This window comes from Dermacentor silvarum, chromosome 3, assembly GCF_013339745.2.
Source record: "Dermacentor silvarum isolate Dsil-2018 chromosome 3, BIME_Dsil_1.4, whole genome shotgun sequence".
In the NCBI taxonomy this organism is placed as follows: domain Eukaryota; kingdom Metazoa; phylum Arthropoda; class Arachnida; order Ixodida; family Ixodidae; genus Dermacentor; species Dermacentor silvarum.
Window position 1 is genome coordinate 167,733,781 of NC_051156.1, and position 12,855 is coordinate 167,746,635.

Sequence of the window (12,855 nt, forward strand, 5' to 3'; positions counted from 1 at the left end):
GGGACTTGGCCTTGGTGATGCGGAGTTCAAGGTAGCACACAAGGTCAAATGGTAGGACGTAAAGAGTATGTCGTGCTTCCATCTCCCGGGTGTAGACAATTTTCGGCTGCAGAACAACCTCAAACTGTAGAAACACGTGTGAATACATCACGAACTGAAAGTTGGAATCTCGACTCTGGACAGTTTGCAGTGTCAGTGTGTGATTGCAGGAGGAACACGACTCTTTGGGTCATCACAAATGTGGAAGTCTGACTAGCATGGAAACTGTGGCCACATTTATTGAGGAGCACTCGCATAGATACCGGGCAAGTGGCAATGCTGTCAAACATTCACTTCTGTGTGATGTGCATTTGCATGGATGTCCACCTCTTCATCAGTGGGATGTGCATGAAGGCCATGTCACTACACCAGGAATATGAATTTACTCTAAGAGTGCCACTGTTAAAAGCAACCCAGTTGTGACTGAAGTTAGTTCCTGCCAGACACAAAATCAAGCATTGCTCTTTCTTTTCTCACAATCTCATTCATAACTGTCAAAAAGAGTTGTTGCATCCTTAAGGGTTAGCATACACTCTTCTCTTGTGCGATGACAGTGCACAGATGCCAACAGAAAATTTGTTCAATGTGTTTAATTTATTGCTGATATTCAGGGCCACAAATGGTCATACTATTTCATCCTAGATGAGCTGTGTACTAAAGGAGAGCAGCTCAACAGACTTTCTTTTTGCACCAAACCTTCAAGTATTCTCAAATCATACCACCACAGTGGTAGCTGACACAGCACTTCACTTAACGAAAGCAGTCAGAAAAACAACGTACTCACCATGGTCAAGGTCATTCGGTCAATCTCATGCTTGTCTTTCGTTTTGTGTTGCCGAAATGGACTATGCCTGAAGCGAGAAAATTGGGTGAGAGATTAGGATTCCAGGTATGGTAGTCTCAGTTTCAAGCATGGGTGGAAGAGCAGCATGATCTTCTGAACTGATAAACCCATGCATGTTCTATGCAGTGACCAAGTGCCAACAAGCTTCACAGTTTGCGGATATATATACCCATTGTTCTTTGGATTAGATAGATCTTCTAAATTGCCTGCAATAAATAAATACAGCCAAACCTCAATACAGTGAGTACTGATATAGTGAATTAATTGGATATAACAAAGTAAATCTAAAATTAAAAAAAAAAAAATTTGGATGATATCAGAGTGTATGCTTATAACGAATGTCAGAAACAATGATGGTATTTTTCTCTTGCATCCAACTTTGTTTTCATCATCAGCCTATATTTATGTCCACTGCAGGACGAAGGCCTCTCCCTTTTAACGAGGTTCAACTAGTGTACTTTCACCATCTCATTTATAAGACTTAAAAGGCATTGCTTGCACAGCAAGTAACATTATGTAATTACCAAATTATCAGAATTCCACAAATTAGGCTCTTAATCAGTTGTTTCGCAGCACATTTTCTAATGCAACCCTTAAACCAGCCCCACTTCAGGCTGTCCACTCGAAAATGTGTCACAGAACACACTGGAATTTGTGGAGGTTGAGGAACAGGTGAAGCCCGCGCCATTGCGCGGGCTTCGCCTGTTCTGCCGTCCTTCGCCTTTATTCCCCGCCCACGCCGCCTAACCGGTTCCCGCGGTGACGCTGCGCACACGGCGGATGGTGGTGAGGGCGGGGCGCTGACGTCACGGCGGCTGCGTTTTGGCTGCTAGCAGCGGAGCGTGGCTTTTTCTCTCTTCTCCGGGGACCAGCGCACGGTACGCACATGCTTTCCTCTCGTCCGCCAACACCTTTGAGAATAGGACTGGAGCTCACGCACGGTGCCTTTGCCCGGGCGGGGAGCGCGTACGTTGTGCTGATCCCTTTCCCAATGCTAAGCCGACGAGCGCTGCCATAGTGCTCGCGTGAGGTCGTACCCCGCCGAGCTGCGCTTGCCGAAAGCCTAAGCCGAAGGAGACTGCCCGTGCTCTCGCAAGTTGACCCATTGGTTATCGCCAGAGCAAGTAGCATAGCCGCAGGGACTTTTCCTAGCGGCATGTCCTAGCTTGAGCCTGTGCTCTCGCAGCGACGTGCTATAGGCGCCGGTTATTGTATTTTCGCCCTGGTGCGTCCCTTTGGTTCGCCGCCGCGCGGGCATTTGTGCAGTGCTGGTGCCGACGGATTCGATAAACGGTTTCCGTCAACTCAGGGCTTTACTATGCTTTTGCGTGCGTCGCTCGGTAGCCCCTTGCGGCCTCTGAGCTCGCACGCGAGCGGTGCTGGAGGCGACGGCGGACGCGGCCCTGTGGCTCGCTAAGCTCGAACCCGCGGTGGTTGGTCTCCTGTGAGACACCAAGAACCCACATATTACATGTATTATCTGCTCGACAAGCTTATTGTCCAGTGCTGTACTGCAGGACAAAACAGTTTGGAATACAAAGTACTTGGTTACAAATTACAGAATACTTGTTACTTGGTGTGCAATTACTACCTGCTTCAAGTTAGCTAATTAATTATGCTAATTTGACCACTGAGTTGAGCTGAAATAGCAATATTTCGACTTTGATACAAAGCTGGCATCACCATAGCATGGTGGTCGGCCATGTTGCCGACACCTCCTGGTAACCGACACTGGAGAAGCCTAGTTAATCCAGCACCGACTACGCCTAAACCGTAGGGCAAGCGAACCCCGGCAAGCCATCCATGAGTCCCGCGGTGTTGGCTCCGCGTGTCCACCGTTTGTTCATTCATGTGTTAACCAGCGACACAGTCACAACAGCCTTCAAGTTGTTTAAGCGGCGCTGATTCCACCCTCGATGTCTGCACCAATGAGGACAGTGACTGTTGCTAAAAAAAAAAAGAATGCCGTCACTCAGCTATGGTAGTGCAGTGGACTTCTGGGCCATGATTTTGGATCAATGCGTTCCACTCGATTTTATATGCCGCCCTTATCCACCATTCACGGCCGGCTGATATCATTGATAATGCAGGTGGAGTGCCACTCTTACCACTTACAATGTGCGAAAAGAATCGCCACCAGAAAAGGCATCGCTACAAAATCGCGGTCCTGTAATGTTGCCAAAGGTTGAAGATTTGGTGCATGCGTTGATATTATTTTCATCAATCTGTGGCGACAGCATGACAGTGGTAGAGACAAGGACTGACCAGATCGTAGGCAAGCGTATGCATGTGCAGGAACGCATTTACAAACTTCGGCTTTATTTCTGGACGATCCCTTTCGGGAATACTTTCACTTTCGCTACATTTCGCACAACTAGCACCGGACACGTCGACAGGCGATAGTGTTCCTGGCACAGTGCCAAGAATGCTGTCGCTCACAGACGCCAACACGTTTGACGCTAGTCACGCGAAATCCCGCGAAAATTCACGTACCCCTGAAAGTGGACATTGCAGAATATGGCACCTTTTCAGCCACCCGTGGAATAAAGTCCCTTGGTTTCTGCCGAATTTGGATATTTCCGACTACCGATTATTTGGACAATTAGGTGGCCCCCGTCGAGCCCAAATTATCGGTCGGCGACATATCGATGACGTGAATTTCGATTTATCATGCCACTTCAGTCATGTGTGCTATGCACGTCTGCAGACCACTGCGGCCACACACGTAATGCGCAGTCGCTAATTTTGCCACATTTCGGCGCAAAATCATGTTTTTTTTTAAAATCAGGATGGCACAGGAAATCTCGTTTGGCGCAATTTGGCACATTTGGCGCAGGAGCGGGAGCACTGTACAGGCACCTCACAAAGCTTTACCGAGAGCTATAAAGCAGCTGCTGAAGTCCTACAAAACTGCCAAGTGCGAGTTGTACGTGCAGCCCGCTACAACGCCATTTGTTCCCGTCCATGAAATTGGTGGTAAAAATGTCAGGATGCCCAGTGGAAGCTCTTAGCATTAAAAATGCTGGCTGCATTTTCGTTAGCTAAAGATTAACAGCCGCAAGTGGCTCACCCCTTGAGCAGCTTGTACAGCATGCAGCCTAGCGAGAACCAGTCAGCACTGGAATCGTAGGCTGTGCCTTTGGAGAGCACTTCAGGTGCCATGTAGCCATGGGTGCCCCTGCATGACAGACGCACACACGTCAGTACGGCCTAAGGAAATGAAGAAAGCCAAAGGAAAGAGGAAATGATACCCACACGCTAGCATGGGGCTTCTTTTTCGAAAAATCACAGGCCAAACCGAGGTCCGATATCCGTACATGCCCATGCTCATCAAGAAGGATGTTGGCCGGCTGTGTAATGAAAATGCAACCTTTCATGAGAGGCTCACACATAAGCAAACAGGGAGAAAAAAGTAATCAGCCAGAAATGCTGAACAAAGAATTTATGCAACCATGTACCTCAGACTACCAAACTACTTCAAGACTTTCTTTCTGGCTGCAAAGTGCAGCAAAGCTATGACAGCAAGGAGCTATCAGAAATGCAGACTACCGTATTTACTCGAATATAATGCGCAATTTTTTTCTAGTAAAAATAAAAAATTGTGCGCGAGTTAGAATCAAGTACGACCCTAAACCTGCGTTACCATATCGCCATCAGCATATCAAAACATCTACCTCGTACGGGCTTTGAGCCTAGCTTCCATAGCTGGGCTCATATGCTTGCTTAGGCATTAGTCTACTGTCCGTCTTCCCGTTTTCTGCGTTTGCTCTATCAGCACGAAGTGCCAAGTTCATCACGATGCCGCATTTAAAAGGAAAGTTATCATGTGTGCGGAGACAGACGGAAATCTGGCCACATCGCAGGCGTTCGGAGAAACCGAAACTTGCGTGCGGGACTGGCACAAACAGAAGGAGAGGATTTTTGCCAGCAAAGCAACGCGGAAGGGTTTCAGTGAACCAAAGCAGAATGCATTCTGTGACAACCCACTTCGGCGATACGACCGCCTTGGCTCTATCTTGAAAGCGATCTGCTACAGGGAGAGAGTCCGCCGCATGCTGTGTTTTCGACGCTTATAGTTCGTGTTGGAGCGAGAGGCGTGCTAGCATGAAGGTCAATTTGCTCGCTGCTGCTGCTGCGCTTCGTCACTGCAGTAATTAGACGACGAGTTTCCACGGTCATCAAGTGAGATGCGTTCATGTTTGCTTGTGTGCGTGTGACACCACGCCTGTTAATTTAGTTAGTAAGCGAATGTTTACAAGTTTATATGGCCGATAAAACTACTATCCTTACTTCGTACACCTGTCAACTAATTTGCTACCGCAATCAATGCTTCGCCTTTTGGCCGAAACTGCGACTTTTTTTTTATTCATCACAACTTTAGTGCATTGGGAGTAAATCTTTGTTTTTCCAAATGAGAGAAAGTTGTATTTCTGTATGAAAGCATGAGGTGCACGGTACTGTAAAGGATTTTTTTCATTCGTCTCTTTTGGTCACGGAAAACGGGTGCGGTCACAATCGAGGGCGCGTTAAACCGAGTAAATACGGTATGTCCTCGGTGCTCTTTTTGAAGAGCTATAGGCACTTGACGAGTGTCATTCTCCGATCAAAACAATCTTTCATGCAAACAGTTTATGTGCCACACTTAACTGCTCTGAATTGCACGTTTAGCGATGCACCGGTTGATGCTACAGAAACGCTGTTACACCATATGTCAGGTACGAGCATGTGCTTCCAGTGCCCCTTGTGCTGAAACCAACTGCTTAAGAGATCACATTCACTAAGAAAATCAACGTTACACAGTACTACGTGTGAACACAGCTACCAGGTCCCTGCTACATCCACAGCCACACCTTCAAACCCTCCAGGTACCGAGCATCTCAGAGTACTGCATTTTGCGTATAAGTTAGCTTCTGTGATCTAGCTGTCCCACACAATCAAGAAACTGCACAAAAGGTAAAAAGAATGCAGAAGCGGACTGCTGAAAATGGGGCTCCACCAAGTGCCGAAGGTCTCTCACCTTAAGGTCCCGATAGACAACGTATCTCCGATGCATGTGCTCCAAGCCGAGAATCACCTCGGCTGCGTAAAACCGCATCTCCTGCTCCGTGAACACCCCATGCTGAGATAGGTGGTAGTGCAGGTCCCCCCCTGCAAGCGAATGACACATCGCCGTCGGTACACTTAATGAGCACAGACTTGCTCTTTTGTCATGTGTGTGGGTCGTGTATGAAAATCTACATAGCTGCAGAACGTCTCAGCGATTAAAGCATTCTGCTAACGAGCACAAGGTCCCTGGTTCAATCCCCGGTCATGGCGGCTGCATTCCAATGGGGTGGAATGAAAAGATGCTGGTGTACGGAGCAGACGTTAAAGAACTTCAGGTGGTCAAAATCCTGAGCACTGCGCCACAACACCTCTCATAGCCTGAGCATTGCTCCGAGACAACAAAATAAATAAATAAATAATAAATAAATAAATAAATAAATAAATAAATAAATAAATAAATAAATAAATCTGCATAAGTTCGCCCCTGTAGCATTCTAACAGCAGTTAGACAATTTTCCTTTCATGAAGCCACCTCCACATAGTGTATTTCCAAGAATTCGTATGGTCAACTTAGTCGGGGGCTCCTCCAGGTACACCAATGTGAGAGGGTGTCCGCACTAGCTACAGCCCAATGGGCACAGTGTTATGTACTCAGCACTGTGTCAGTAATGAGGTGTGGTATAAATGGCACTCCTTGATAAAGCACTGCCTAGTTTGTGATCAAATTTTGCACAGAAGTGGTATTTTGTGGTACAATTCCATTAGTGCAACATTTGAATACAGCGCTTGCATGTTACGTTCAGAATAAATCGGAAGTACACGCCATATGCGGCAGAGCCAGACAATAAATATTGATTTTCTTGGGGAAGGAAAAGTGGTGCTGTCCATTGCCAGAGTTCCTAGAACAGACACTACTGCCGATAATCTCACTGAGAAAATTACTTTTGTTTTTTATCAGACCAGAAACGCCGCAGAACAGGTGCCGATTTATTCTGGACAAGACATGGTATTAAACAAAAGTGCACCTGTGCATGAAATGTGAGCACAAATGAGTCAATACGATGGCAAGAAAAGCCAGAATGGAAAGGAGCCAATGGAGCCAATGGAACTTGTGCTAGTTGGTTTGACATTAAAAATGGCAAAGCAGCATGAAAGACATCGACGAAGAGAAGACCTAGGACACACAGGGAAGTGTGTGTGTCTCCCAACTTCCTTTCATCTGTGTCTTTGGCGCTGATTTACCATTCTTAAAGAAGAGCCACCTATTCCAAGCTCCCTTAGCCATGCGACATTTGGTACCATAATTTTTTTTTCTGTTCTTTTGATGGCCAAAATGGGCTCGACCTACTCTGCTGTGCAGCCTGCAGAAGCAAAGCATGGCAGAGTATTGAGCCATCGTCTTTCTGCAAAATCTGACCATGGTTCAGCGTCATCAAAAAGTTAGGGACACTAGTTTCCAAGTGACATGCCCAATACACATGATCACCACAGTGGTTGCCTCTAATACATTTTTTCTTTAGTGATATGTTATGACAATGCAATACTTACCATTCATAAGATCCAGTATAAAACACAGCTTGTCTGGCGTTTGGAATGCATATGTCATGCACACAATGAAAGGACAGTCCTCCTGTGGGAGTAAGTGGGAAGAATGGAATGAGCAAGAAAAAACGGTAGCTTTTCAATTTCAAACATGATGCAGCAAATTACAAAAGGGCGATGCCTGTTAAAAGTAAACATACTGCATAAGACTTGTAAGTTGTTATTGCAGATAAACTCCTTCACCGCAACAATGATGTAGCATGTGATGTAAAAGTACTCACATATTAAGCTCAGTTTTTCCTTCTCTTTTTTAAAATTCCCTGCCACTGCCACGAATCTAAGTGGTAAATTTGCCTTGACTTTATATAAACAAATTATAAGAGTCGTATGTGAATCATGGATTATGCTCACTCATGGTGTTCCAAGTTCTAACAAGCAGACTAACAGCTAACAGATGTTAGTGTGCTCACTGCATGAGGTTTACATTTTGTAAAATGAGGTGACTAAGGTTCTCTACTCACCCCTGTGCTGACTAAAGAAAGCATGATCCTCTCGTTCAATGCTAGCGTCTCTCCAACTTTCATTTTGATTCGCTTCTTGTCTAAACACTTCATCGCATACCTGTCCAGAAAGAAAACAAAATCATTCTCAATGCTCACAGCACAGTTTATTCTAAGTGAAAATAACAAAGCATGATAATAGAGCTCTCCAAACATTTACTCTAAAGCCAAGCTTGTGGCGCAGGCTATGTTCTGCCCCGGTCTCCAAAGCAAGCATATCAAATAAGAAATAACAATACAAACTTCACTTGAGTTAACTTTATGAATCTTCAACATTCGCTTGAGCAATTGTCAGACCTATGAGACGTCTTCCAAGTTTTCGTGGAAATAAAAAATTACAAATTAAATTATGGGGATTTACAAGGAAATCCCCAATCTAATCATGGGGCACACTGTAGTGGGGGACTCCGGATTAATTTTGACCACCTGGGGTTCTTTTCTTTATTGTGCATCCAATGCACGTTTGCATACTGTCCCCATCAGAATGCAGCCGTCGCGGCTGGTATCGAACCCGCGACTTCTTCTTCAGCAATGCAATGCTATAGCCACTCAGCTACCGCGGCAGGTTTCATGCAAATTTTCATAAGATATTGAGACTCATGATACATGTAGTGGCATTGGCTGCCCTCATGCTGACAGCCCACCGATTGAAAATGTATGTTATACAACACATCCAAAAAAAAAAAAAAAAAGACAGAGAAGTTCTCATTTGTCCATTGATCGTACATACTGTATAATATATTCAATCAAGTTAAGTAAACTGGCCTTTCAGCATATCCTTAAGAACAAGAGATTGAAGTGGTTTCCAAAGCCCTTTTTCCAAGGCCCTTTGGGAGCCATCTGGGTTCTCATTAAAGGATATCATGAACAGTGCGCCAAAAGACAGTGCCAGCCAAATTCACAAAGAGAGTGCTCACATTTTTCCTGTATCCGCTTTACGGCAGCCATACACTTCCCCAAATCCACCACGTCCAATTATCCGGTGCACGCTGAAGTCATTCATCGTCAGCTGACAAACAAGCACACAGGTGAGGCACAACATGCACGCACTTCCTGAACCACGTGCATGACACAACAATGCATGAAGAACATGTCTTGCACCAAAGGTGCAAGCATTCTAATTCTTACAAGAATTTAGAGATGCAACACTGGATACAAGCACTGCGATAACTTAATTGTCATAGTTTCGAAATGGCCTTACAATGAGTCTATCTACAACACAACAGCCTTCTTTAATTAGGCATCTGTGCTAAAGCATTTCACGCTCTTCAAAATTTATATGTGAGAATCAGCCTGCCACAGTGATGGATACAATAGAGAAAAACCATGACTGAATACCCTGGATCAATCCCTCCCGCTCCCCGCTATTATTCCAAATTCTGAACAATAATGGCCAAATTATTTTTAAAGATTCCAGTTGCCAACACGTTTTACCTCCTCAGAAAAAATAAATTTGCTTCTGCTTGCGCTGACCCATGAATTGTGTGTTGCCATCTACCAAAAGCAGTACTACGCACTTTGACAAAACTGGGCTCGTCCATGGCATTGCTGGAAAATGCAAAGTACCCGTGACAGGCCGAGCTCATCATTGGCAGTTTTCACCAGAAACGCATGGACGAATCCAGCTTGCCGAAGGCACAGAAGGGATCAACTCTGGAAACTCAAGCCTCTTAAAGATAAACAGCAAAATCATTGCACAATCAATGCTTGACAGAACCTTTTAGCCACAATGGGAAATGTTGTACATGGTAGCTGTGCTAGAGCAATACCCCGTTTATCACACGAAGCAGAGACAAGTAAAGGCATACAAAATAATATGTTGTCTAAAGGATGAATAAATGACACGAACATGTTTCATTTTCTTGCGTTTGCCAGGCTATTACAGAACAAAAGCAGATGAAAGTTGAAATGTTTATAAACTAAAGTATTATGTATTAATTGCATTAATTGCACATTGTGGGGCCCCACCAGTGTTTTCAAAGCCCTGACATTAAATTCCAACCTAAACACACTATAATAATCATAATGTGAGACTAATGTTTTCTTGTCAACCATTTGCCTAATATAGTGGATTTGTGTGGTGAATATGCTTGCGTGTGCACGTGTGTATGTGTGAAAAAAAAAAAAATGCAACACCAAGGCTCAACCAAACATGAGGCAGTCAACATCACTACCCAGAAGACCAAGGCAAGAATGGATGCCACTCAATTATATCTCACAATTTTGTCCCAATAAACCTAACAACGTTCTGTCAGAGAAAGGCCATAATCCTAAGCAGATTCAACGATACACATGCCCCCCAGTTGCAGTTTCTCTTCCACAGATGACATCAGCAAATGCCAAGTGCAATGTACTCGACATCACTAAAACAAAATGGTGCAAAACTCACCTGAATATTAAGCTCGAGATTTTTCCACTGGCAAAACCTTGTGTACTTTTCACTGAAACATTGAATGAGAAAGGCAAGAATGTGACAATCGGAACACTTTCACTGAATGTGTAGTCTGTGATCGACACAAATCGTCCTTTCCCAACAATCAAGGGGCACCAAAAGAAACATAAATTGGAATATCGAGCACAAGTCTATCATCTTTACAGATGTAAACTGTTCATCACATACCGAGTGTTAATGCAAAGACTAGCAAATATCCCTAAAGAGCATGCAGTCAAGACATGGAATCTATACTGTTTGCAACAGCATATGCATTCTTAATATAGTACTATATTCACATGCCAATTTCTCTTGCCAATAATCTTTTGTGTATGCAATGTACAGCAACCTGCTCATCAACCAAGGCTGCACAACAATTAGGTTTTATCTCTCTCATGCCTCTTTAATGTGTCAAATATCCCAAGGTATTTTATACAGTCAAAGGTGTTCGTTGCAAGCAATGCTTGCGCGACAATGTGCAAACTCTGCTTTCAGCTATATAGATATCCAAGCATGTTGCCGTAAGGCAACATCACACTTCAGCAGAAAGCAACAGTGAAAGTGGTGATGACTGAACATGCAGAACACATTTATTTATGGAGTGTTTTTTTTTTTTTTTTTGCCGAAAGTGTAGGGGTTATTTGGGCAAGTTACGTGCACTTATTCTCCCTCGCCATCCTTTTTTTTTTTTTTTTTGAGGCCAAGGGTTGAAAAGAGGGGTGTAGGTTTTTGGTTTATGCTTTACAAATATTTTAAATTACTTTGGACAGGGTAAGCTAACATAGCAGTACAACTAATCTATGTCTCCTCCTGTTCACAAGATTCGTAATTTACAATGCTGTCCAATGTTAGAGCTAACACCCACTCTAGTGTGGGGCTCTCACTTTACCAGAACTCTAGTTGCGAGTGCTGGCTGAAGCTATGTCAAAATACAGCACAGGTGTGTAGAAAGGTGGCAGTGCAAACAACCACAAGTCATCTACTGAAAAGCCAAGCAATTGTGCACTTGCCAGAGGGGAAAATGTGTTCGCTTTAACAGTGGACCACACACTGTATACGACCACACACAAGAGGTAACAAGTAGGCTGCTCTTCCAACATATAAAAAAAATAATGACAATAATCAAGTTCACTCAAGTTTGAACTCGAGCAGGCATGAGCCAAGCACAGTGCACCATGATGTAGTAGCATCAAAATGCGACCAGCTCGAGTGAGTAGGCAAGCAACATCCCCAAGACGGAAAGAGTGCATATGCAAAAGATTGCTTGACACTACGCACCTTTCAATAAACTTCCTAAAAATATCGTCCCTTAAGAGGCTGAAAATTTCCTCGATGTAAGGCTGGAAAGGATGAAAAGACAAGAATGAGCGCAATAACTTAACAGTACACATAGAAACACACTGGCATGGAGGGCACACATCATGACAAGGGTTAGCTGTACGAGATGCTGGCACGTCTCTTTCAATGCCAACTGTGTGTTGCACTGCAGTGCCGGAAAATTAATGTGATGAAATTTTCCGACAAGCCTCTGCTACTATATGCCTTTTACTGCATGAGGCTTACTAAGCTTGCATGAACGTCAAACCCAGGATAATGCCATATTTATATTTTGTTTTACAGCAAATCAATTGGAATACAGTACAATTTGCATTACCAGATGCCACCTAACAAAATTCAAGGTAGCCAACACAAACACTTTAACATTAAAACAAATTGTGGTTTGGCATGTTTATGGCATTAAAGTCAAGCCTGGGTTTGAAGCTAGGATGGGTTTCAGAATACAGGGGTAAACTTTCCTTGAAACAGACAGCAAACAAGTATTTCTGCACTTTTTCACATTTCAACACAGTCCAGCTAATATCTACCAATACAACTAATTTTCGAAACTTCGAAAGCATTAACATCTCAAGAAAAAAAAAATACAAGAACTATATATATATATATCAGTGCAATTGGATTGAGAGAACAGCATGAGCCCCAACGACAAGGTATCTGCACAAAGAAATCACCAGAGCTAAATTTAAAAAATGAAATTATGAGGTTTTATGTGCCAAAACCAGTTCCGATTATGAGGCAAGCCGTAGTGGGGTACTCCGGAAATTTGGACCACCTGGGGTTCTTTAACGTGCACCTAAATCTAAGTACACGGGTGTTTTCGCATTTCGCCCCCATCGAAATGCGGCCGCCGTGGCCGGGATTCGATCCCGCGACCTCGTGCTCGGCAGCCCAACACCATAGCCACTGAGCAACCACGGCGGGTCAGAGCTAAATTAGAGAGTGCATATGGCCTTGGGAGCGATGCCAGACCTATAATTCTCTACCATTATGCAGGGTCACCTCTTTACGACCCATGCAATTATTGCTCCCATAGACTGATGAGCACATATAAAAGT

General features: G+C 44.1%; 1 protein-coding gene across 3 annotated transcripts in view; it reads right to left on the reverse strand.

Moving 5' to 3' along the window:
* LOC119446021 (G protein-coupled receptor kinase 1-like) overlaps positions 1-12,855 on the reverse strand; it is a 106,995-nt gene that overhangs the window by 19,877 nt on the left and 74,263 nt on the right. For all 3 annotated transcript variants that reach the window (XM_037710330.2, XM_049663824.1, XM_049663823.1), the window contains 9 exons: positions 11,741-11,802; positions 10,421-10,472; positions 8,949-9,040; positions 7,993-8,092; positions 7,478-7,559; positions 5,901-6,031; positions 4,139-4,233; positions 3,954-4,061; positions 824-890 (listed from right to left, as the gene is read on the reverse strand). In XM_037710330.2, the coding sequence (XP_037566258.1) occupies positions 824-890; positions 3,954-4,061; positions 4,139-4,233; positions 5,901-6,031; positions 7,478-7,559; positions 7,993-8,092; positions 8,949-9,040; positions 10,421-10,472; positions 11,741-11,802 (789 nt within the window). The remainder of the gene's footprint in view (positions 1-823; positions 891-3,953; positions 4,062-4,138; positions 4,234-5,900; positions 6,032-7,477; positions 7,560-7,992; positions 8,093-8,948; positions 9,041-10,420; positions 10,473-11,740; positions 11,803-12,855) is intronic.